Genomic DNA, 25,588 nt, shown 5'->3' with positions numbered 1-25,588 from the left:
TCCACGTGAGATCCAGGTGAAGGTTGAACCAGAGTAGAGGTTAGTCTAAGTCTGATTTCAGAAAAACAACCGATACATTAGATAGCTGTTACATTAAACGAATACCTGCAAACGCTATGAGACTTCTCTGAATACCTTATTTGCATACTTTTCTTTTTTTCAGCACAGTATAATTATATGTCTTTAGGAAATCACGATGTGCTATTTTCATTAAATTAACCATTGATCAAAATAGCCGTTCGCTGCAGCCTCCTTTCTGTCTAACTTTGTTGGAACTGATGAAACTTTTGGACACCTGTCTCAGTGCAGTCATGTCTGCTTGCAGACTGGTGTTTAAAAACGGTTACAGAAACCTAACAATTTATGCTCTGCTTGTTGTTTGTTGTGTAGTTTCTTTAGCAGAGACAGGGTACAGTACTGTGCGAAGGCCTTGAGCCAACCTGCATTTCTTTATATTTTGTTTACAAGAAGCCAGTCTTTCTTATATTTTATTAAAGTGCTCCAGCCTTTGGGCATTGACTGCTTTTTTCCCCACTCATTTTCAGTGCGGGCCTTGTACCTGTCCATTTTCAGAGGAATTTCTTTTTTTTTTTTTGGTTAGAGGGTTGGAGTTTTAAACTATTCAAAGCATAAAAATGCAAACAAAAAAAAAAAACTAAAAACAAACAAGCAAAAAAAAAACTATCAACACTACAGGAGCTGAACAGTATATGTCCTTAAAAAATAGGAAAATAATCCAGCAAATATTCCACATTTACTTCTTACAATTTAAGCCCAAAGAGCCATGTTGACAGGTTTCTTTCATCTTTTTATTATGCAGACAGCAGCATGGTGATGTAGTGGTTCAAATCCACTCTCTGGCTGGGGCCTTTCTGTATGGAGTTTGTATGTTCTCCCTGTGTCTGTACTGGCTACTCTGATGTGTAGTTATTGTGCTTAGGTTGATTTTTAAATTAGTCATAGGTGTGAATGTGAGGGAGAATGGTTGTCTGTCTCTCTGTGACAGGCTGGTGACCTGTGTTGGGGATCTGATGTAGTTATGAATGCAGAAAAGTACAGTCAGATTTTGATCCACCATGCAATACCATCTAGAAATCATATGATACACAATAGCTTTTACAAACATACTGTCGATGCAGTAAAAGCATACCTGGATAGAAAAACACACAGTGAAACACTATCAGTCATGGATTGGCCTCCTCACAGCCCAGACCTCAACATTACTGAAGCAGTGTGGATCATCTTTGCAGAGAACAGAACAAAAGGCAGCCGAAATCCAAAGAAGAGCTTTGAATGTCCTTCAAGAAGCCTGGAGAACTGTTCCTGAAGAATACTTAAAGAAATGACACGAAAGCTGCCTCAGAGAGTTCAGGCTGTGTTGAAGAATAAAATGTGGTCACACCAAATACTGACTTTCAAGCTTGTTAGAACTTTCTTTTTGCTTTAATTTATATGGATTTCCATGAATGTTTTCATCCATTTCAGTAAATCTATAATAAACCTATTTTCCTAGCAAAATATGAACAAATGAGGGGTGGTTCAACACATTTTCACAGTACTGTACTTACACATGCAACCACTTCAGCTCTACAACACAAGGATATGAATGGTTACAGGTTGTACTTACTGCACTTTCCCCCATTTTTCCTTGCTATAACCTGCTGTGTAGTTATCACTTAATTTAGCTACCACCCTGACCAACACGATTGTAAGATCTATCTGCAACATGTGGTTCCTAGGATTCTAAATTGTTTAATGTATTTATGGCACATTTTATGATATGCTGTACTGATGAAATGGAGAATCACTAGGCAGTTGCATAATTTCCTTTAGATGACTGTTATATTGCATGGATTATTCTGCTGTAGCAACAGTGTAGTCTGCTGACATGCTGTTACAATTTTATTGTTACTATCAATTAGTCAGAACAATGTAATTTCAGTCTCGGCAGTTTTTTTTTTTTTTAATTTTGATTATCAGTCTACACTTTCAGTTTATCTCAGATACTCCAGGAGGGGGCGACAAACTTCAACTCACACTCAAAAATGTTAAGGCATTGATCTGAATTTTTTGTTTTCTCTACACTGAATGAGACCTGATTAATCTGATTTCATTCCGTCCCCACTGCATATTTCCACACAGACACAGATGTGAACAGAGGCGAGTTCACACAGCGGGCAGGTTTGACAGCTTAGAGAGTGACGGCTTGCTGCTCGGCTCAGGTCTGACCTCTGGTGAGAAGCTGCAACCACTGCATCAGTATGCTGCGAGCATCCATCAGATGTGATTCTTGCACACAGCCTGGACTGTCTTTGGATGTCCATTTTATCCTTCAGTTTTTGTTTTGTTTTTTTTATTTTGCTTTGTGTTATATAATCTTTTCTTTTTTCCAGTGTAGTTTAAATATTTAATGTCAGTAATTAATTTTTTTTTAATAGTTTTTAACAGTCATGAAGAATTAATTGAATTCTAGTACCTGCCTAACTGCTTACCTAAACTGCTGGTAAAATCTTTGCCACAGGATGAAGTGTGGCAGGCAGCTTTATCGGTTTGATTTTCTTGTTTTTTTCATGCTTCTTTATTCAGATCATGGGGTTTTTATTTTTTTTATTGATTTTTTTTTTTTTTTTTTTTTTTACACCACTTGATTTTTAATGCTTTAATAAATGCCATATCTTATTTAGGACTTCTGCCTACAGATTGGCTGCATAACTTTCTGAGCACCATGAGATACGCTGAGGGGGTAGCTCATACATGTTGAAGAAATTTGTTTCATTTTTGGTCTATGAGTATATTTGGTTACCACAAACTTCAAAAAATTGGATTGAAAGGCAAAATCTGTCACATATTGAGATCAAGACGCAACACACTTTGGTCCACCTTCCAATAGCCAGTGGTGGTAATGCAGCTGATGGCCTGCCTGACTAAATGGAAAGAATAAGAAAACCTTTATTTAAAAAAAAAAAAATAATAATAATAATTTATGGGCATTTTAGCTTTTACTTTTTTTGGTCACCTTGCTCAACCTAGTGAGTTAAACCAGCACCTCAGAAGAAAACCTTTCTGATATGCTCAGTGACCTTCAAAGAGGTGACAGCAGGACCAGGTTTAGGTCTGACAGGTGAAACCTATTAAACTATTAAAAATACTAATTAATCACAGTGACAGAAATCTGATTCCCAACAATGAGAACAGTGATGAAGCCTATTAACTAAGCCTCCTCTTTCTGCCCCTGAAAGGTCAAAATCTGCTGCTATTCACGTTTCTGACAATTGGACCAATGATCTGATCCTTTCTCTCTGCTCAGACTATCCTGTGAGCAAATAATTAAATGATAAAATTAAAAGTCAATTTCCACTAAGTGAAAATATACTGGATGCTTATCTGGATTGTTCTTTTTCTACACAATCTCTTATGTCATTGTGTAGCATATGGACATACACCGATCACCTCAAAGTCGTTGTTGTGCTCTTCAAACCATTCCTGAACCATTCTTGCTTTGTGGCAGGGCGCATTAGCCTGCTGAAAGAGGCCACAGCCACCAGGGAACACCGTTTCCATGAAAGGGTGTACATGGTCTGCAATAATGCTTAGGTAGGTGGTACGTGTCAAAATAACATAGCAGGACTTGAGGTTTCCCAGCAGAACATTTTCCAAAGCATCACACAGCCTCCGCCAGCTTACCTTCTTCCCATAGTACATCCTGGTGCCAGGTGTTCCCCAGGTAAGCGACACACATGCACCCGCCATCCATGTAAAAGAAAATGTGATTCATCAGACCAGGCCACCTTCCATTGCTCTGTGGTCCACTTTGGATTACACCAGGGATCAGCTCTGAGCCCCTTCTTGTTTGCAGTGGTGATGGACAGGTCAACAGATGAGGTCATGGAGGAGTCTTTGTGGACAACATTGTAATCTGTAGTGAGATCAGGGAGCACTTGGAAGAGAGCCTGGAGAGTTCGAGGTATGCTCTGGAGAGAAGAGGAATGACAGTCAGTAGAATTAAGACAAAATACATGTGTGTGAATGAAAGGGAGACAGGTGTAACATTGAAACTGTAAGAAGCAGAGGCGGTGAAGGTAGACATGTTTAAATACCTTGGTCCAACCATCCAAAGCAACAGACAGTGCAGATGAGAGGTGAAGAAGAGGGTGCAAGTAGAGTGGAGCTGGTGGAGATGAGGGTCAGGGGTGATTTGTGACAGAAGGACAGCAGCAACAGTGAAAGGGAAGGTTTATAAGATGGTAGTGAGACCTGCTATGATGAAGGGGTTGGAGATGGTAGCACTAACAAAAAGATTGGAGGACGAGCTGGAGGTGGCAGACTTGATGATGTTAAGCTTTTCAATGAGAATGACCAGGATGGACAGGATTAGATCAGAGGAACAGACCAGGTTGAGCAGTTTGGAGACAAAGTTAGAGAGGCAAGGTTGCCTTTTCAAGCCTTTTACTGTTACTGAGCTTTCCAGTGCGATCATTCTTTTACCAGATTGATGATTTGGCATGGTTTAAGCCTCCCTCACATTTCTTTGGACCCCATATTGAGAGTTCTAGCATAAAGATGTTAACCAGAAGTTCAACACTTTTAATATGCACTTCAATCACATTGGGATTTTTTTTTTTTTAATTTAAAATCCGCTGTGGTGATGTACAGAGGCAAATTTATACAAATGTAATTGATGTATGTAATGTAAAAGATTATGGAACCAATTGTACATAGGACAGCAAATTCCACACCTTGGTAATCAGGTAAACAAGCGCACCCTAGCTGCAAAGTCCAGGAAGGATGTCCGTGAAGGACACTGGGAATAATGTTACGGCCATGAGGCCAAAGTCTTAAAAGGATTAATTAAAGATAAGGTGAACAATATTTGTAACCCCTAAAAATACCTAAGGTACAGTGGATTGATTGGGGCATAGTGGGCAACTTATAGGGACCCCCTCGGTGAAAGAATCAGCTTAAATCAGCTTTATAGCTTATAATTTCCTAACATCGATCTGCGCGGGAGACAGTCAGCATTTCTGACTAACCACGTGTTTTCTTGACAAAGAAAGTAAAGGTGCAAAGGGTTAAAGCTAATCTCGGTAGCAGATTCGGATTCAGCAGCTTTGCTCTCTGCTCTCAGCTGTCGCGCTCCGCGAGCAGCGCTGGCTCGCTCCAATATTTCAACTCGCTGTGGATTGTGGGAGACGGGGGTAGGGTACTGCCCAGGCTTGTAACCGGAGATCGAGAGGAAATTTTCCGCTGCGCTCTCGCTTCTGTAAGTAATCCACCGGGTTTGCACATCACCGTGTCAGCTCTGTTAAGGTCGTTTCCTGTTGGTCGAGCCGGTCTCCGTTACCCCGGCGGAGACGTTAACGTTGCCATTTCGTGTTTTTCGGGCATGGAGGCCGACGGGGAGACCGTGTTGCTGGGGCTGACGGGCAGGAAGGGGAGGGAAGGAGGAGCGGGCAGCTGCCGCCGCTCTACCGGGGTTATTTCCACCAAAGAGCCCCCTGACCCGAACATAAAAATGTCCTCAGGTCGTGTGACAGCTCGATATTAGGCAGTAGATCAGACGTACGGACCGTGGAGGAAATAAATACACGCGTGCCAGACATCCGGCGGGCTGTTGACACGCGGAAATCGCTGTCAGTGGCGGTTCAGTTCACCTCACACCTGGCCGGAGAGTGGAGAAATGCTGCAGATGTTGCAGGTGAAATGAAAGGTGTTAGTGAAAAAAAAAAAACATTTTAAGAGCCACAGTAAACGGTGGGTTTGATACAATGTATCGCGTGGAGTGTTTGCGTTGGAGCAGGCTTGGGGAAATAGCGTGGCCTGTGGTGGGGCTAATTGATTATCACACAGCTAATTGGTGTCTGCATCTGGTGCAGCGGCATTGATTTCGGTCCCAGTAATCTTTACATTTCATAAAGCAATGGGGTTCACTTAAATAACAAACAAACTTCCTATTACTTATCCGCATGCTTTTGGCGTTTACATTTATTAAATGACCTCTCTCAGAATGTCAGGACCATAAAATGTCACATTTAGGTTGCGCATTTTTCCCCTTGGTGACATTAAATGAAAGCCTATTTTAGATCCTGGGCAGTTTCCCACCAAATACTCAATGAGTAGGAGTCCCGAGGGAACCCAGCTTATTGTACGTACTCAGAAACTCCTTTTCTTCATGATTCCCAATGACATCAGAGCTCGTTTATGTCTGGAATTTTATGGCTGTTCCACCCAATCTTTATCTATGTATTTATAAATAATTATTAGACTATAAAACCAAGAGTAGGGCTCCAGGCACAGGAAAGTTAAAGCAGGGATATTTTTTCCTATCAAACGATTACACTGTATCTGCAGACTCCTTATGTGTGCAGCTATTTAAGAGACTCATTAAGATAAATGGATTTTGTTTTTGGGTTTTTTTGCACCAAATTAATAGTTGAAATAAAGGAGTTGAGTATTGTTGGGATTTGTCATTGGATCATGGCTGATGTACTCCTGCAGAGCCTGACACTGGTAGCAGTGACAGCACCATGTCCAGTCGAGGAGGAAAGAAGAAGTCCACCAAGACCTCCCGGTCCACCAAGGCCGGGGTCATCTTCCCCGTGGGGCGCATGCTGCGCTACATCAAGAGGGGATTGCCTAAATATCGCATTGGGGTGGGAGCTCCTGTCTACCTGGCTGCTGTTCTCGAATATCTTACTGGTGAGATTTATTTTGGAATGGAAGAGACTGGTTACTAACAAAGAGCAATACAAACACATATCACACGCAAAGTATGTTACATGATATTTAGATATTTTATAATATTCAGTAATTGCTACTGCGATCCTGGGAAAGCAGTGCTGTCCAAAGAAAGTAAAGTGCTATAGATTAGCAACTCTCAGCTACTGTTAGAGATTAGACTACTTGTGGATACTGACGAGGAAGCACTGGGAAGCTGTATATTATTTATTTATATATTTATCAAAAAGCTCCCCTGATGTGTTCCTTTTTGTTTTGTTTTGTTTTTTTTTTATATCCATGTAGCTGAGATCCTGGAGTTAGCAGGTAATGCAGCCAGAGACAATAAAAAAGGTCGTGTAACGCCACGGCACATCCTGCTGGCCATCGCCAATGATGAGGAGTTGAACCAGGTGAGCTGCTGCGTAAATAATGAATCCTACCTTCCAGGTGGTGCAGGACGTCACGGATTCTGTCTGCTCTCTCTAATTTCATCCTTCTGTGTCTGAAAGTTGCTGAAAGGTGTGACCATTGCAGCAGGTGGAGTCCTGCCCAACATTCATCCAGAGCTGCTGGCCAAGAAGAGAGGCGCCAAGGGGAAACTGGAGACGCCCGTCTCACCTGCCCCCGAGAAGAAACCCAAGTCGGTCAAGAAAACGACAGCTAAGAAACAGAGTGGGAAAAAGGCAGGAGGCAAGGCTAAGGTATGCCTTTATGTGAACAAGACTGATGACTTTCATACCAAGTGTGACTGAGTTCAGCTGTTTAAACTTTAGGTCATCACTGTTGTTTTTTTTTGTTGTTTTTTTTTTTGTTTGTTGTTTGTTTTTTTTAATGCATCCAATCTGACATTGGCAACAGATGCTAGAAACTCTGCTGCTGATTGCAGGGAAGATATTCCTGGCCAGAGTGCTTCCAGTTCTCCTGCTGATAGCTGGTAGAGCTGCAGCACTTGACAAACTCGGGTTTTGACCTGTCTCAGCTGTCAGCGAGATAAATACACCCTCTTTACACTCAATTCACTTCCATATGGAAACACAGCACACTGCAAATAATCAAATTGGAAAGGCAGTAGGGGCAGACCCCCCCCCCCCCCCCCCCCCCCCCCCCCCCACACACACACACACACACACAAAACATACAGGTTTTACACAAAATCTTTTCACGCCAGTTATGTCTGGAATAGATGTAACATTTGGGTGTCTGCAGTTTAGGTTTAAAACTAAACTGTTTTTTGTTCGGGTAGCATCAGCCAGTGATCATAAACTGATGGCACTGCTACATTTACTATTTTTTATCTTCCAGAAGTAAATGCACTTTAAGGCACAAGACTGAGACAAGGTATTGACATAAAACTGCAGCTTCAGCAAGGAGCCTGAGGCTGATCTCTGACTGTCCAACAGAAGGGGACGGAACGAGAGCACTATCGCTGCAGATCGAAGTGTCACATGTCGACATGTATTCTGTGTCCTTAACAGAAGCAGGGTGAGGTGAGCAAGGCGGCGTCAGCAGACAGCACTACAGAGGGATCTCCATCTGACAGCTTCACCGTGCTCTCCACCAAGAGCCTCTTCCTGGGTCAGAAGGTCAGTCCTCTGTCAAATTAGACATGCACTAACCCCACACAGGTCAAAGCTAATTAAATAGAGTCAAGTCGCTTTTGAGTGATTGAAGTTTTAGATGTTTTTTGTGAGGCTGACAAAGAGCATCTACAAAAGTCTTTTGATGGATGCAGGAAAACGTACATAGAGCCATGCTGTTTGCACAGGTTGGATATTAAAGGCTAGTGTGTGTTTTTAGGGGACTTTGCTGTGCTGAAAAGCACTGCTGAGGCTAGTATTTGTTATTTTTCATTTAAAGGCTGGAAAATGCTAGATGTGTTTTTCAGTTGCGTGTTTTCATCTGTGTTTTGAGAAGACCTGTTGTCCTTAAGCAACCAAATGCTCAGCCTGGACAACTCAGATCAGATAAAAAGCAGGGAAAAAAATCCTTCATGCGCTGCCACGGGGTATCACAGGGCCTCAGCAGACTTGATAGACTACAAACTGTTGCCTCCATATTACATCCGACTGTTGTTTTTTATTCAGCCTTTTATCTATGCTGCTCCCCTCTGACTGAACGAGATCTAACACGGGAAACCTGTCAGAGATGATTTGATAATGTCTAAGCCATCCAGTTTGTCTCTTAAAAGGAAGCTGCTGATATTCTGTTTAATAAAAGTAGGTTTCCTCACATTGTACATCATGATAGTTTTACTGTAATTCAATCAAGCAGTGGTCTAATAATAGGCTTCATTTATAGTAGCGGTGACTATGATTGTGATACAGTGAGTGTGTGTGTGTGTGTGTGTGTGTGTGTCTCAGATGTGTTAGCTTCCATTGCTTTGCTCCTGCTGAGCAGTAAAAACAGCTTTTTAACCTTTTTTGTTGAGCTGAAACCTGGAAGGAAATTTGCTTAAATGTCCTGTTCAGAACCCCATCAAAATCTCTTTTAAAAATATTTCAAGATCATAAGACTGTTGATATCAGACGCTCATGAAAATCAATGCAGGTTTAAAAAAAAAAAAAAAAACACATAAAAGGCACTGAAGTGACACTGTGTGTTAGAGAATGAGTGACTCAAGAATGATGCAAGAACTGCTGCTGGTTCCCTTTTATTAGTTTTACATGGTGGTAATTGAAGATAATTGCTGATTTGATATGATTTTGGCTCTTGTGCTCACCCTTTGTGCTGAACTATTTTCTAATGTGCACAGAAAATACAGTATTTGAAATGGGCAGCATTCCTGTTAGGCAGCACCAATCTGATTTGTCACCTTTTGCTAAAGCTGTGGTACTTAATTACAAATTAAAGACAAATTTGTAATGACATAAGAACATCTGGACAGTTTATTAAGTACACCTTGCTAACATCCTAATGGTGCGCTATTGGATAGAGATTTGCTGATAGTGGAGACCATTTGAGTACTGTGAACTCATTTTCATGTTCAATAAACCGGATTTGAGCTTTGTGACATGGTGCACTATCCTGCTGGAGGCAGCCATCAGAAGCTGGGTACACTGTGGTCATAAAGGGATGGACATGGTCAGCAACAATCCTCAGGTAGGCTGTGGTGTTTGAATGATGTTCAATCAGTTCGGGGCCCAAAGTGTGCCAAGAAAACATCACCTGCACATCACACCACCACCAGCCGGAATCATTGAAACAAGGCAGGATGTTCTGATTTCATGTTCTGACCCTACAATCTGAATGTCACAGCAGAACAGGTGTACCTAACAAAGTGGCCAGTGTAGAACTGTTTTTATTTTATAAATTCTTGAATTGTAAAATTATTAATTATGCTGTTGTAATGCATTAAGTAATTAAATTAAAAAAAAAAAAAATCCCTTGTGGAGAAGAAATTGACTTCACGGTTTCAGCTCACGCCTCAGTCTCACAGGCCTAGAAACGAGTCAGCCACCGTCTGGCAACCACTGGTTGCAAGGGAAAAATGTGCCAGGGAGGTGCTTGGTCTCTCTGTCTGCGTGACTGAGGCTCAAGTTGTCATGTGACAGCCGGTGGCTCTGCATGCTTTGTTCTGCCCTGCATATGTTGATGCTAATGTGTTATTTCATACTAATTAACTCGACATTTTGTTGTTAGTAAATTAGAATTGATTCTGCACTGATTTAGCCGCCGTCTTTCTGCTACTGCTGATACTTTAAAAACATAATGACTCTTGGCAGCGTGCTCGTGAATCTTTTATGAGCTGTAACAATGAACAAAGAACACAGAAGTGCTTGCATTCCTTGATGAGCCGTGTAGCGTTTTAGTGAGGACAAAAAAAAAAAAAGAGCTCAGATGCTGAAAATATTATTGAAAGCGTGCAGCTTTTGATCCGTGGATCGGAAAGGTTAAACTCAGCAGCAGCAGAGTATTTAAAAAATAATGGAGCAGCACGTGATTGCGTAGCTGAATGAGATGAACGAGTGCAGATAAACTCCCACTGACAGTGATAATGAACCCATTAATAGAAAAGCGAGTCTTTTATTCTGTGTGTTATTTAAGATTTAATTGGTGTAACTCCACTTGTCCTTTCTGATCCTTTGGCTTCTCTTTTTCTCATTTTTTTTGTCCTCACTATTTTCTTTGGGATGATCTGTGCCTTTATCAACAACTCTTGCTTTCAAATGCTTGTTGCTGAAATATGGTGTCTGAAGAATACCGATGACTAATGAATCTTAAGCTGGATGTCTATTTGAAAATCTGATTAACATTCAGAGGAATTCCTTGACATTTAGAATCATTTTTCTCTGTGCCTTGTCACTTCACTGGATGCTGGAAAGCATTGGTACTGCTAGCTGTAAATAAAACTTAAACACAAGTCAAAAAAAAAAAAAAAAAAAAAAGGAAATTTGTCCAGTAAATATAGTTGTATTATTCTTTGTAGAATAAAATTTACACAGATTATTGCAAAACATGTAGGAATTGGTTAAAGCTTTCCAAAATAATTAGAGTAATCAAATGACTTTGTAATAGGTAATGAAAGGAATTATTTTTACTATTCTGATGATCCGGGGAGTCAGTGAAGGGACATTAGAAATGACATTAGATCAAACCATCTGTTTGATCTAGTAAGCGGCCTAGCAGCAGCATTTTGAATTGCCTGCAGGTGATCCAGGGCAGATTTAATCAGTGCTGAAAACAGAATAACAGAAGTTGATATGGGAAGAGATGAAAGCATGACTGGGCATCTCCAGCTGCTTTTTAGAAATTAGAGATTTCAATTTCCCAATAATTTTCTCAGAAAACGGGATTTGGAGAGCTGTTTGACATGGATATTGAAGGGCAGGGACTGATCGAAATGCAGAGTGGGGGTGGGGGCGGCGGGGGGGTTATGATTGCCCGTCAGCTGCTGTGACTTCAACTTCACATGTTATTAAGAACATCTGTAAACTTAGTGCAGCAGCGAGGAGGAGAACGATGCACAGCCCACAGCTCAGAAACTGCAACTTCTAGCTTTTAGTTTGACTCCGAGGGGAAGTTAGCTGGTTATGTAAAGGAGGAGATTTTACTAATATCAGATTGCTACGCAGTGAGGGCACTAAAAATAAAGTCATTACATTTAAATGTAGAGTACCGTAGGCTGCATGCCTTCTGGACAATACGCATTATTTTTGTTTTTAAGGGCAATGGTAACAATTTAGATAGTTTAGGTGTTGAAAAGTTGCATATGAAAGTGTGAAAAGGGCAAATGCTGATAATTGGCTATGACATTCAACTTTAAAGCAGTGTTTAAGTGCATAATTTTTTTTATAATCAGTCAAATGATTACATACTTTTCTTTACTCTGCGTTCTCCTGTATGTCCTGTGCTAAATTGGCTGAGATTCTAAATTTAGAAAATAAAGAGCACCAGTTCTGTTATTTATCAGAAAGTCAAGGTATCCCTGCTGAGCTGCAGTGTGATTCTCGTTTAATGGCTTTGCTTCCTCACCTCTTCCTTCTTGCTCCACCTCCTCCTTGGCATGCCCCCCCCTCCCCCCTCCCCCCCTCCCCCCTCTTTGCAGCTCAACCTCATCCACAGTGAGGTCAGTAACTTGGCTGGCTTTGACGTGGAGGGGGTCATCAACCCCACCAATGCTGAACTTGAACTTAAAGATGATCTAGGTGAGCTCCTCAGACCCTTGCCTTGCTCTCCTCCATCCCCTCTGGTTCCTGTGGGCGGAGATATTCAGAATCCTTGAAGGTTCAACAGCACAGCTTTTTCTGACTTAAATCCTCAGTGAGTTAAAACATCACAGTTAAAGTTTCAGGCTTCTTGGAGGACCTTTTTCCACCCGTTCTGTTCTTTCACACTGTGGGCAGCTCGATTCAGATGTTGGACAGTGGAACAGATGTTGACATGAATGGATTCACTGCAATTCATCTTAGGTTTCAGTTTAAAAGAAAATTCTCATAGTTTTTATTTTGGTTGATTACAAGTGACTAAAGAGCCGGGGGGGGGGGTGAAATCAGATTTATTTATTTATTTTTTTATATTAAAGTACACTCAGTCTGGTTTAGGTATTTGTTGCATTAAATTGTTTTTTAAATCTACATTTTCTTATGTCACTTTGTGTGCTGAAGCTGGTTTTTTCTTTCTGTCATTCCTGGTGATCAGAGCCACAGTGCCCCTAGGTTGTTTGCTTTGATGTGGCGGGTGGTCCTGTGCGGCGGTTACCCCTGCACTGCCGGGTGGTTCAGCTGCCATTCAGAGGCATCAGCTACTGGCCGTTCATCTTTGGTTTGGGACAAATTAACACTTAGACATTATTTTCTGCTTACATTAGGCAAACAGTAACGCTGTCTCTCCTCGGCTACACGGAGCCAGTGGCTTCTCCCCGGCTCGTGCACACACCAGACAGGATTGAATGAGATAAACTGGCATTTAAAGCAGAGCAGTACGCAGTAACGCTGCACTGAAATAAACAAGTGCACACAAATTAGGAGAATAAAGTAAAGTCAATTATTTAATTTTGTTTATTGTTTCATGGGAAGACGCAGTGTTTGTCAGAATGATCTGAAAACACTGAACACAGTTTTCTAAATTATATTTTAATAAAATAATTGGTATCTTGTTATATTTAATAGAAATAGAAGCTCAGTTATGTTAAAGTTTAGTAAATTCAAAAAGACAGGTGCAGTCTTTTTTTCCCCTTTAGTATGGGTTTAAATAACTGCATCTTGTGTTTGATTATGCATACAATCCATATGATTAATGCTCCTGTAAACTTTCCTTAGTAGACTTATTCGAAGCTTTTGTGGACGGTCAGCCCCTTTGGAAATAAAAGAACTGCTCACAGTGTGAATAAATGATGAGATCCTTTGATTCCTCAAGGAGCTGTTCCTGCTCTTTGACTCGTACATAGAGCAGAAAGGTGGAAACTTTCTTGCAAATCAATAGAAAATCACAAATAAAACTCAGCTTCTAGGAGAAGAAAGTGATTTCTGTGGAGACGTTCAAGGATTTTTGTCAAAGCTCCTCAGAGCAGTGATCCTGCTTGCTCCTCCTGTTGTGTAAATGTGTTGAGGGTTCATTCCAGGTTGTCCTCCTTTTCAAAGGGCTGCAGGACTTTTTGTAATGCTTGAAGATCACTGTAGTTTGCTGAAATAGAGCAAGAGAATAAACTGACACAGGCCTCCGTTAGGCGCTCACTTCAGCCTGACTGTGAGGTTGTTCACCTGGAGTGTGATCATAAAATTCAGGACTCGGGACGACACAGTTGGATGGATTAATTTCTGCTGTTGGAAACTGTAGAAATAAAAGTATATTGGATGCAGTTATATGTAGTGATGACTATACTCTTAACATTATTTACTGTACTCTTGTGTTATTTTTAAGCAAATCCAGCCAACTGTGCAGTCCTGCTTCCTAATTACATACTGTAACATGACCCACCATTTCCTCAGTTGGCTCCTTGTTCCCTGTGATGTCCTCAGCCAATAAGGAGCGTGCTCACTTCTGTCTCTTTTCTTCTTCTTCTTTCATCCTTTTTTTCTTCTTCTTCTTGCCATCTTATTACTCCTGGTCACTCACTGTCTTTTTACCACCATGTTTGTTTGCCTGTCGTTGTTGTTGTCTGTAGTTGCAAGTTGTCCAAGCCGACATTTCCATCGTGGAGAGCGACGCTGTCGTTCACCCGACCAACTCCTCCCTCTATACAGGTGGTGAAGTAGGTAAAGGAACCACTGACACTGCAGAGACCACGACTGCCTGTCTGCTCTCCCTCTGCATATCCAGATGGTCAGCGCTGCAGCCTGTGGGCAAACATCACAGCAGCGGCACCGTTTTTTTTTTCTTTTTCTTTTAATGAAGAGGTTTTTAGACCACATCCCTGATGTTCCTACTGTGAAAGGATCACTACAGAATATATGTTCATAATTGCTTAATGCTTGAAAATCGAGAGGAAAAAAAAACCTATCCCCTGTCATCGGTGAAAATTAACTTGTGGAGGCTTGAAAAATGCAAACGAGAGCTGCCAAGATTTGAAAGCCAGCTGCCAAAAATTGCTCTGCATTCGCACGCTATGTTTTTCATAAACCTAACCCAGTAGGCAAGCAAAATGTGCCAGCATTAATGTAGTTAGCTGGATGATCTCAAATCTCCACGTCAGCACCGTGAGTCGAAGCAGATCGCACTGTCTGAGGTTTATGTCTGGATGAAAAGCTGAACTGCCACAGGACAGTGCCACATACCTCTGTGAAAGCTTTCCAGAGATGTGTCTGGTCTGTGGTGCATTATAATATTTTTATAAGCTTTTTGTGTGTGTGTGTGTGTGTTTGAGTGTTTGAGAAGCCTTCAGACTCATGTCACATCTTCTGCCTGAATTGTTCCTCCTGTGTTGTGAGTCTGCCTGCCACACAATCTCAAGCAGACTACATTAAATATCCACTGTCTCAGGTAACTTTCAAGCCTTTGCAAGTTTGTTATCACATCATCCAGGTATTAGTTCCAGCTGGCCAGCAGAATGTGTAATAATTAACCTGGGTAGTGCATATTTGCTGTCGTGCTCTCCACGTCGACCTTCACGGTTATTTCCTCTAAAGAAAATATGCATGTTACCCTTAGTGATTAAATTCTGTTAGTCATGTAGAAGATCGAAATATGATCCACATGGAGCAGTTGAGTGCATCGGGTAACGCATACACACATTTCCTCAGTGAAATCCTAAAACGGTGCCGCTGCTTGTTGTTGTTTTTGCTCCACCCGACTGAAACGCGGACAGTCTGGGACTCGCTTCATTTCCTGTGACATTTAACCTTTCTGACTGTGCTGTTGCTTCAGATGGTTAGAGAGAAAATGTCTAAAATGCTGTTTCCCGAAGCTTCTTATCAAAACCCATGAGGGCTGATTTGGCAATAATTTGAATTAATGAGTGGACAAATATTAACTACCTCTTTACCTACAAAGACCATCGTCCTTTGTCTGCTTTTCTTGTAATGAGTGTTAAATGATTTGAAGAGGTTTTCTTTAAAATGCTGACATTTGCTCTTACTTCCAGATGTTGTTTTTCCTCTCCTGCCTGCTTTTAATATTGCTGCAGCCAGAACAGTCATTCCTCTGCTTCTGGTGACGTTAAATTGCCTCCCCTCTTCTCTCTTTAGCTCTTGAGTGCATTTAAAGTGGCATGAATGTCATCACTGACGCATGAATACACATGAAATTAAGTACCCAAGTTAAACTTAAATTGCTAGGACGGTTTTACTTGAATTGTAAGCGTAAGCGCTGCAGACAAATACCGTGTTACTAACCCATTTTTCTGTAGCTTGAAAGTGAAAATACTCTGCTCGATGCTTATAAGCCAGCATGGGAGGACAGAGGAAAGTAATTAGAGACTGAAGCTTTAATACATTAGTTTAACTCACTCAGAATGAGTCATTCTGAAAATGGCAGTTTTGAGTCCTTACACTTCATTTGGGAGACTTTCCCTGAGTCTTACAGTTAAAGTAACAGGAACAGAGTGTGTTTCATTAGAAGTGTGAGCTCAGAGAGAGACCAGGGGAAATGATTGACAGCGTCATTGTCTTTGTGTCTATCTCCTAGTCTGCCTGCCCGTCTGCATGATCACCAATCAGTGCTCTTTTTTTTTTTTTCCTGCTGTTTGTCTCTCTGCAGTATGTTAGGATGCATTCACCTCAGTCCTCTCTCCACTTGCAGGCTCTGCCCTGGAAAAAAAGGGAGGGAAAGAGTTCACTGATGCACTGCAAGAGCTGAAGAAGAAAAATGGCCCTCTGGAGGTAGCTGGTGGTAAGTGCACAGAGTGGAGATTTCCTGCATTTATTTAATTTTTTTTGATACGGAAAGCAGAGGTTGTTTCAGGCCTGAAAGATCTGCCAAGTTCAGGCTTTGGCTGTGGTGCTATAAATAAGATGTTGAATCATTCTAATGTGACATCAACTTTATTTTACCAGCACATACTCATAAACATGTACATGCTATTGATTATATATAGTGCCCATCAAAAGCTTGGACACACCTTCTCATTCAGTGTTTTTATATATATTTTTATATATGATGTTTGGAACCAGAAATCTCAAATTTGGACGCATCAGACCAAAGGACAGATTTCCACTAGTTTAATGTCCATTCCTTGTGTTCCTTGGCCCAGGCCATTCTCTTCCTCTTGTTGTTCTTCCTTAGAAGTGGCTTCTTTGTAGCAATTCGTCCATAAAGTCCAGATTCACGCAGTCTTCTTCTTCAGTTGATGTTGAGATGTGTGTGCTACTTGAACTCTGTGAAGCATTTAGGTGGGCTCTTATCTGGGGTGCTGTTAACTTGCAGTTTGAGGCCGCTAACTCTGATGAACTCATCCTGTGCAGCAGAGGTAACTCTTGGCCTTCCTTTCCTGGGGCGGTCCTGATGAGAGCCAGGTAGTTCTTGCCATAATATGGATGAGAACATTACTCAAATAGGGCGATTCACTGTATACCAACTCTACCTCTTCACAACACAGCTGTTGGTTTCAAACACATTAAGAAGGCAAGAAATTAACTCTTGACAAGGCACAGCTGTTAACTGAAAGCCACTCCAGGTGATTACTTCGTAAAGCTGACTGAGAAAATGCCAAGATGTGCAAAGCTGTCACCTAAGCAAGAGGAGCCTACTTGGAAGAATCTAAAATATAAATGCATAAAACACTTTGTTTACTAAATAATTCCATATGCATTTCTTCATAGTTTGGATGACTTCAGTATTAATCTACAATGCAGAGAGTTTTTAAAGAATGAAAAGTCTCTGAATTAGAAGGTCCAAACTTTTAACTGGTACTGTGTATGTGTGGATAAAATCCTGTTTTTATGGCAGCAGCAGAAGACAGCTGACAGTTTGTGCAGTGAGGGAAATAATATTGCACAAAAACCAAGACAGTATTTGTGCACTGAGCATGGGTTTGTGTGTGTGTGTGTGTGTGTGTGTGTGTGTGTGTGTGTGTGTGTGTGTGTGTGTGTGTGTACGGTGTTATGATAAAGTTTTGACCAGTCCAGTCAAATGTCCTCAGAATTTGTCAGGTGTGTATGTGTGGGTTATCCAGTCTTATTACACTGGGCAGGAACGATTTCCTGTATCGTTCCTTTGAGGATCGGAGTTTTAAGTATCTATTGCTAAATTTACTTTTAAGATTGTCTACTGTGTTGTGAAAGGGGGTGGGGGGTGGAAAGCATTGCTCATAATGGCTTTCAGTTTCGTCAGCATTCTGTCCTCAGCCACCGCCTCCAGAGTGCAAGCTTTGAGCCGACAGCAGACTCAGCCTTCCCGTTGAGTATGTTTAGTCTGCTTGCATCCTTTGTCTTGGTGCCTGCACCCCAGCACACCACAGCAAAAAAAGATGGTGCTTGTTACAACACACTCATAGAACATCTGGAGCATCTTATTGCAGACCTTGAATGGTCTGAGCCCTCAGACCCTTCTTGTTTACTGCCTCTGTGTGGGTAGAGAGGATTTAATGAGTCAAAATACTGAAATGGTACCAATAACTCGTAATGATTGTGAGCTTGCTTGAGACCATGTGGCAGGCCAGCAGGTTCAGAGCTAATGGCTAAGTTTTCTGTGGAGTCTGCTTTTGTTGCTACTACATTGGATGAGCTCTGCTGTTTTACCCAACCTACTCTGACCCCCTCCACTAATCACAGCAGAGTGCTGTCCTCACTGTCTCCTTGTCACTGGCTCTTCAAACCCTGTCCTTGTGAAAAGTGACAACACTGTATAGGCTACTTAAAATGTGCCTCCGGTTATGTATTTCTATTCTGTAGCTCATTATGTTTTATAGGAAATATGAATTTATATAACAGGAATTTCACAACTTTTTCATAAACTTTCATATTTCAAACCTACTGTAGAAACATTCTTGAGCGGTGTTGTAGATTTTTATTTATTTATTTATTTATTTTTTCTTTTTGTAAAAAATGAAACTGAAAAGAAATTTAGACTTCAGGAACTGCATTTAGTTTTCTGTAACTGGTGAACTTCTGTAGCCAACCAAAAAAAGGAAGTGTGTGCTTAAACGATGCGTTTCTTCTGCGTCTTAAATTTGTAATTGTTTTAAGGCGCGCGCGCGCACGCACGCACGCACGCACGCACACACACACACACACACTGTGGGCATCAGACTTTTCTACACTTTCATCTGATTTACATGATTGAAGCAGGTTGAAAAAGTGCATATTGACCTGCTCGAGCACCACCCAGCTCGTGTGACAGTGATGTCAGCGTGTCCCATAAATCTCTCATCTCGTGCACCACGCAAAACAGGCCTGGGTCCTTTTAGCCTTCCAGCTTAAGAAAAAAATACTGCAGCAAGGATTAGGTCTTTGGACATGGAAAGCTAGATTTTATACACTTGGATTAATTGACTCTTTTCTTAAAAACTAAGTGTTGAACTTGAAACGGTGAATCCTGGGACATTTTTGTCATGACGGTGATCAAAGACATTTAGCAGTGGCACGTCACATCTGTACTTGGCGACTTTAGTCTGCAGCTACAGGAATTGGTCTTCAGAGAGGGATATTATTTTAGTCCTTAAAGATTATTTTATCTTTCAGTCTGTTTGTCTCCATTCCCTCTTAGTGCCCCTCTCTTATTCTTTCTCCATCTGTGTCTCGTTCTCTCTCTTTATCTCTCTGGTTATTCATCACTCACAGTTACTTTTTCAAATGCTCCCCATCTTCAGCCAAGTTAGCTCAGTATCCTAATCCTGCTTTCTACGTGGAGCTCGTAAATAGATTACCAGGTGACTGAATACCAAGCCAGCGGAGCCTGACAGGGATCCTGGGGATATGGATCGGCCCAGCGGTCACCCTGACCAGACCTGCTTCAGAACGGCTGTCAGACGAGTTTTTCATGATGATTTTTTTTTTTTTTTTTTTGGGTTTACCAACAAGCAGGTGCCACATTGAATTATTCAAACCTAAGGCAATTGATTTAGTTTAATATTCTGAAATTGTCTACATAATAAATAAAATCAAACGTTAGCTTAGGAAAAGAGAATTGTTTTGTTTTGTACACCAAAGCTCAGAGTGGATTAAGCTTGCCTCTGAGGACATTACTTCGCTGTTTATAAAAGATTTGTTTCTTGGCTTGTGTTTAATTTGTTTTCTGCAAAGCCTGAATTTCTCCCACTCTGCTGGTTTTTGGGGACCGAGCAGTTCAGATGTTGAATTTGGGGTCACGATAACAGCAGCAGCGCTAATCATTCAATTCATTTCTGGAAGAGAGTCATGCCTTACAGTTGGCTCATTAAATCTTTTATATTTGCTGTTCTTAGAGGATATATTGGTTCATTAGTAATACACGCAGCATTAAAACCAGCAGTGAGTTTATCTATTAGTAGCCAAAACTTGATATGACTTATTCATCATTGCCATGAAGCTGCGTTGTTGTCCGAGACTATAAAATTGCAATAATTGGCCACGCTCTTGCACATGTTCCTACATGAGTAATGAAGAATGAATGTGTGCTGCTGACAGTAATCTCCAACATTGCACTGTTTACATCAGCGCTGTTTGCTAAAAACTACAGTCTCCAGCTGTTTAAGGCAACCCCTGAACCTTTCTTAAAAATGAAACTATGGACCTGTGAGCTGCTTTTAAAGTTGTTGTGGTTTTTTTGTCTTCAGTAGGAATGAGTGGATTTGGGAGGAATGGCTGTAGGAGGGATGGTTTGCAGACAAATTAAAAGCATCTGCAGCCAGTGAGATGCTTGTTTCCAGTGGATGCACATAATTCTAACATCAGAATGTCAAAACTTGCACACTATGATTAGGTTGTCCACCAACAGCTGGAGCTGCTTGATTAGCCTAATAAAGGGTGTGAGGACACTGAATTAAAAGAACACGTAGAGGCTCTGATGCTACCATTTGCAAGTGGGCCAGTTCAAACATAGAAAAGTGCAAAGTCACCAATTAAAAAACAAACAAGCAAACAAAACAAAAAAAAACCCCACAATTTGTTTGTTTTGTGAACTACACGATCACCAGTTCAGCAGCCAAAACTGGCACACAGGTACATCTTAGGCCCCTGAAGGTCCTCATCTTTTGCAGCATGTAATGGTAGTCATATTTCAGCTGCAGACTGATCAAAAGAAGACGATCATTAGCGCCGTATTTCCACATCGTTTGATTGGCAGTGCACAAACACCACCACTTCCTCCCACCCAAACCATAAAACAAATTGGACCCGGCAGGCAGTCATGAAAACCATAATCATCATCGTCTTTTGACTTTACCTCACAGCCAGATCACACACGCAGTGTAACTGGCTCTCGCTCAGCTGTGTGAAGTCTCTCCGTCCTCTCTGCAGGCCATCTGGAAATGAACTCTTCCTCAGCTTTGACTTCAGTCCAGTCACACGTTCGCTGTGGGCTAATAAACTCTGACTGGAGGCTTTTGCACTTCACAGAATCAGAGGCTTTGGCTGAGTTACACTTTCTACAGCTGCTGGGTTGATAGGGGACTAAACTAAATGTTAAACTCCAGAGTACAGGCGTCTCTCATTTTTCTTTCTCTTACCTTTTTACTCTTTTATTTTTTCTTCTTTGCTGTTCTTCTTCCTCTTTTCTCCTCCCCTGCTGTCTGGAGAAGTGATTTCTGCAGCCCACCTCATTGTAATACTTTGGTCTAACCAGTTTAAGCGTTTGGAGATTTGCTGCATACATTTTCCCCTAAGCAGTGATCTTTTAGCATCTTTTGCCTCCAAACTCAGCTCGTGGGTTTTGATTTCTGGCAAAACCAGCTAAATGAAGCTGACTTTGACGTTAGACCATGACTCCCTCAGATTAAATGAATGTGGCACTGCGTTTCAAAATATGATGATGTGTCTTAACTGTATTGCTAATATAAACATTTTATCTTTTCTTTTAATCACAAGTCACATCATCGCCACAAAACTGAGAAATACTGGCATACATTGTGCAAGCCTAATACTTGTATAATCTTCAATTTTTACCACTATTGATCCCACTGTTCCCCTCCTCCTCCACTTTATCCCCATTTTCTGTCCTCTTTCCTTCATACTAATGAACTGATCTTCTTCCTCCCCTCTTCTTTCTTCCCCTCAGCTGTGTTGACCTCTGGCTTTGGTCTGCCTGCTAAGTACGTTATCCACTGTAACAGTCCAGGCTGGGGCTCCGACAAGTGCGAGGAGATGCTAGACAAGACGGTGAAGAACTGCCTCGCTCTGGCAGATGAGAAGAAGCTCAAGTCTGTGGCATTTCCCTCCATTGGGAGTGGAAGGTGAGAAAACGCATGCAGATGAAAGACACCCGTAAAAGCAAGAGACTGTTAGAAAATATAACATTATCTGATCCACATCCTGCATATCACCAGCATACAGCATGATTATCCACTTAAAGGCATTTTCACTTTTTCTAGTCTAAAGCTAAAAGTGGTTTGCCAAAAAAAATATCTGATAATATGAACACGTTGCAAACCTGGTTTCATACCAAGAAACTCCACTGAGTTCTCCTGAAATAACATTCCAGCTGGGGAAAAGTTGCCTCACATCTCGTTATAAGATCTCTGAGTGGGTGTCTTGTATAAAATAATGTTCATATGTCTCCATGAACATGCCTGCCCATGCTTTTTCTTAACTTAAAATGGGAATTGAAATGATTTCTGTGGTAACAGTGGTGAACACCTTCACTTTGATCACAGAGAAAAAAAGTAAAAGCAGCACATTGAGGCCATAGTCTGTATATAAATGATGGAGATGGCCACTGTGACATCCCCATTATTTGTGAGGTTGCATTTGAAGCCTTGACATTTTTGGCAAATGTCTTTTTCCTCCACACAGACTGTTTATCTGCATGCTACCAAAGTCTGCTTAAACATGATTGAGCAGTGGTGCTCAAATGGAAACCAGAGAGCTTTTAGTGCCTTTCCTTTTTAACATGCTTTCCAGAATTGCAAGTTGAGTCCATCTGTTATACATGACTGAATATGTAGTATCAGTTCAATCAAAGGTTTTAGGACTGAAAAGGTAACATTGCATGTTATTATATCAAAATCAAGCAACAGAGAAATGTTTGCCAAAGTAAAACACAAGCTTATTAACATGAAGGTTAGTGGCTTTACATTAGGTCAGTTTGGCCATAACTTTATATAAAAGATGAACAGAGGCTTCTGGTCTGGAAAGTCAAGCAAATGGAGAAGTGCCTTAAACCTGCATGCCTGACAGGAGTTGACTCCTGTCAACTCCTGGGAATTGCTAGCGTGAAATTGGTTGCAAAGAGTTACATGGAGTTACACCAAAAGCTTCCATGCAGTTTCTTTGGTTGCTGTGGTTGAAAGTAGTTTGCATGGCAGACTCTGACTACTCATCAAACAGTAGTGAAACAGGGACACAAACCAGAAATGGAAACCGTTCACCTTCAAACTAAAAAGAGTAAAAGACGTGCCTCTTGAAACTTGTTGGTTGCCACAGCAGAGCTGCTGAAGACAAACACTCTGTTTCCAGTTTGCGTCACACAATTTCCAAGTTTCATTACAGCTGGGAGAGTAAAATGGCAAGTGTTTGCAGACAGGTCTGCATCCTTCATGCAAACTACAGGCAACTGCAGCAATCTGCTAAAACAATCACATGGAGGTTTTTGGTGCAGCACCTTCTTTGCCACCAGTTTTACCCAGCATCAGCCAGCAACCTACAGCAATCAGGCCAAATCCCTGCTTTTTTTTTTTTTTTTTTAAATTGAAAACCTTGCACTCTGTAGTTGTCAGATTGTTACACATTTAGACATATGACTAAGGCCTAAACAAGATGGCTAGCATAAGCTGTAGCAGATCGGCACCACCCACTCATCCAAATATGTTTGCATTCAGTATCCAAAGATACCAACAAAATGACAAACTAAAGGCTTTAAAAAGGTAGTCCACAAACCAGTTGATGCTATAGTAGCTACGTCCACCTTTTATATAGCTTACAGTCTGCAGTTAGCATGCTAAGCATATTGGCACTTTTACTTTAAATATGCTCTCATTTGCATTTATCTCGAATCAACACAGGGCACAGCTCTACATTGTTTTTGTTTGTTTTTTAAATTTTCTATCTTGATCATCAGCAGCTCAGATTTGAGCCTGCTAACCACTGCTGAGCCTGGAACCATGGGTTGAAAACCTCCAAATAACAGGGGGCAGCCAAAGTTCAGTGTCATGAGTTTTAAAAAGCTATGGGAAAAATCTCTCCCTCGCCTTTCGCTATTTAACAGTTTCGAATTTGTGAGACCACATTTCACTGAGTGTGTTTGAACTCTCCTGCCAGGAATGGGTTCCCGAAGCAGACGGCGGCCCAGCTGATCCTCAAGGCCATCTCCAGCTACTTTGTGGCCACCATGTCTTCTACCATCAAGACCGTGTACTTCGTGCTGTTTGACAGCGAGAGCATCGGGATCTACGTGCAAGAAATGGCAAAGCTGGAGACGAGCTAAAAGTTTGGAATATTCCCCTCCTTGTTTTTACCTGCAAGGAAAGAAGAAGGTGTTTACTAGTGATCAGTTAATTTTGAAAAGAAGAAGAAAAAGAAGAATCTTTTTAAAGGGCGGGAACTTTTATTTTATTTTATTTGATTTTTTTTGCATTGAGTTTGTGAATTTCCTATATTGTTTTTAATTTCCTATTTACTTGTCACCACTGGCATTTAAATGTAGATGTGCACTATTCATTCTGCAGTCTATTAACACAAACAGTGCCGCACAAAACAGATTCAACAAGTGAGGTCACTCGAAGGTTTAATTTTCAGAATATATATATATACAGTTAAAAAGACGTTACAGGACATAGCTACACCTCAAGTACAAAAGGCTTCCAGAAAAGTCCGATGAATACGGGTTAATGCATGTAAAGACAATACAGAAAATAAAAACCGCTACACTCATTCTTCCGTGCTCAGTAACACAGGACACTTAATTGTGTGTTGTTTTTTTGTTTTGTTTTGTTTTTTTGGTATCAGTTCTGCGTTTTGGATCGTTTGTTGGTATTACACTGTGTAATGAAAAGCATAAAGAAAAGTTCAGTTTGATTTGGTCTTTATGAGACCCTATAAAACACTAAAGGAATGAGTTTTTGTTTTTGTGTTGTGTGTTGCAAATTCCTCTTTTTTTGCCTTTGATTCCACAGGCAAAAGATGCTTTCTCAGTGTGCTGCAGATACCTTCACTTTCTCCCCACAAAAAACTTTAATTGGGGAAAAAAAAAAGTTTATTGCAACATATGTCTTGATACTACTTTTAAGAGTTTATACTGTAGTCTGAGCGGATTTTGGTTCTTACCAGAAAAATCAAAGTTTATAAACAATAAATGGAGATTGGAGGTCTTTGCAGAGCAGCAATGGGTTATATTGTGTGTTCCTATAAGTGTTTATAATAGATGGAGTATTTGTGAAATGTTATAGTAAAATAATGGACTGTAACATAGATTTTTATTTTCTATTTTAGTTTTCAGACAGATTCTAAATGGCATGGGATTTGGAAGAAAAAAACTGTAGATTTGTTTTCTTCGTGAGTGTATTTTGTCTTTGTTAAGCCATAAAACATTCAGTATGTACTCATTTTCTTACTGGAAATGGAGGCTGTCTGCCTTTGCTTTTGGTTTGTTTTTTTTAACTCGGCCACCACCAGATGGCTCCCTGTACTCACAAATTGGATTCTCCATCTCAGCCATTTTCTGTGCAGCAGCAGACCTCTTCACACAGACAGCCGTCGATTTGAGTTGGATTTGAATTGGGACTAATGAACAAATACGAGGAACCAGACTGTTTTGCTGCATTTAGACTTTTCAACAGCCTAACTTTCTTATGGAAAAAAAAAAAACCAATGTTAAGGTGCTTTCTAAGTAATTGCTACAATTGATGATTATGAAAGGTCTGTACACA

The 25,588-nt window shown here is 40.9% G+C and overlaps 1 protein-coding gene across 3 annotated transcripts; it reads left to right on the top strand.

The window, feature by feature from the left end:
• Positions 1–5: 5 nt before the first annotated feature.
• On the top strand, positions 6–25,588 carry macroh2a1 (macroH2A.1 histone). Of its 3 annotated transcripts, XM_030745684.1 has the most exons (10): positions 6–39; positions 2,143–2,234; positions 6,496–6,696; positions 7,021–7,127; positions 7,227–7,418; positions 8,193–8,300; positions 12,263–12,362; positions 16,393–16,482; positions 21,784–21,958; positions 23,982–25,588. In XM_030745684.1, exons 3-10 carry the CDS (start codon positions 6,525–6,527, stop codon positions 24,145–24,147), a joined length of 1,110 nt encoding a protein of 369 aa, XP_030601544.1. In that variant the 5' UTR covers positions 6–39; positions 2,143–2,234; positions 6,496–6,524; the 3' UTR covers positions 24,148–25,588. The 3 variants fall into 3 exon arrangements, with proteins under 3 accessions (XP_030601544.1, XP_030601545.1, XP_030601543.1); XM_030745685.1 differs by lacking the exons at positions 6–39; positions 2,143–2,234; positions 12,263–12,362 and adding exons at positions 5,109–5,260; positions 14,321–14,411; XM_030745683.1 differs by lacking the exons at positions 6–39; positions 2,143–2,234 and adding an exon at positions 5,127–5,259.

Source organism: Archocentrus centrarchus, chromosome 14 (genome assembly GCF_007364275.1).
Source record: "Archocentrus centrarchus isolate MPI-CPG fArcCen1 chromosome 14, fArcCen1, whole genome shotgun sequence".
In the NCBI taxonomy this organism is placed as follows: domain Eukaryota; kingdom Metazoa; phylum Chordata; class Actinopteri; order Cichliformes; family Cichlidae; genus Archocentrus; species Archocentrus centrarchus.
The sequence above is the reverse complement of the archived record's forward strand: the minus strand, read 5'-3'. Positions and strand labels throughout refer to the sequence as shown.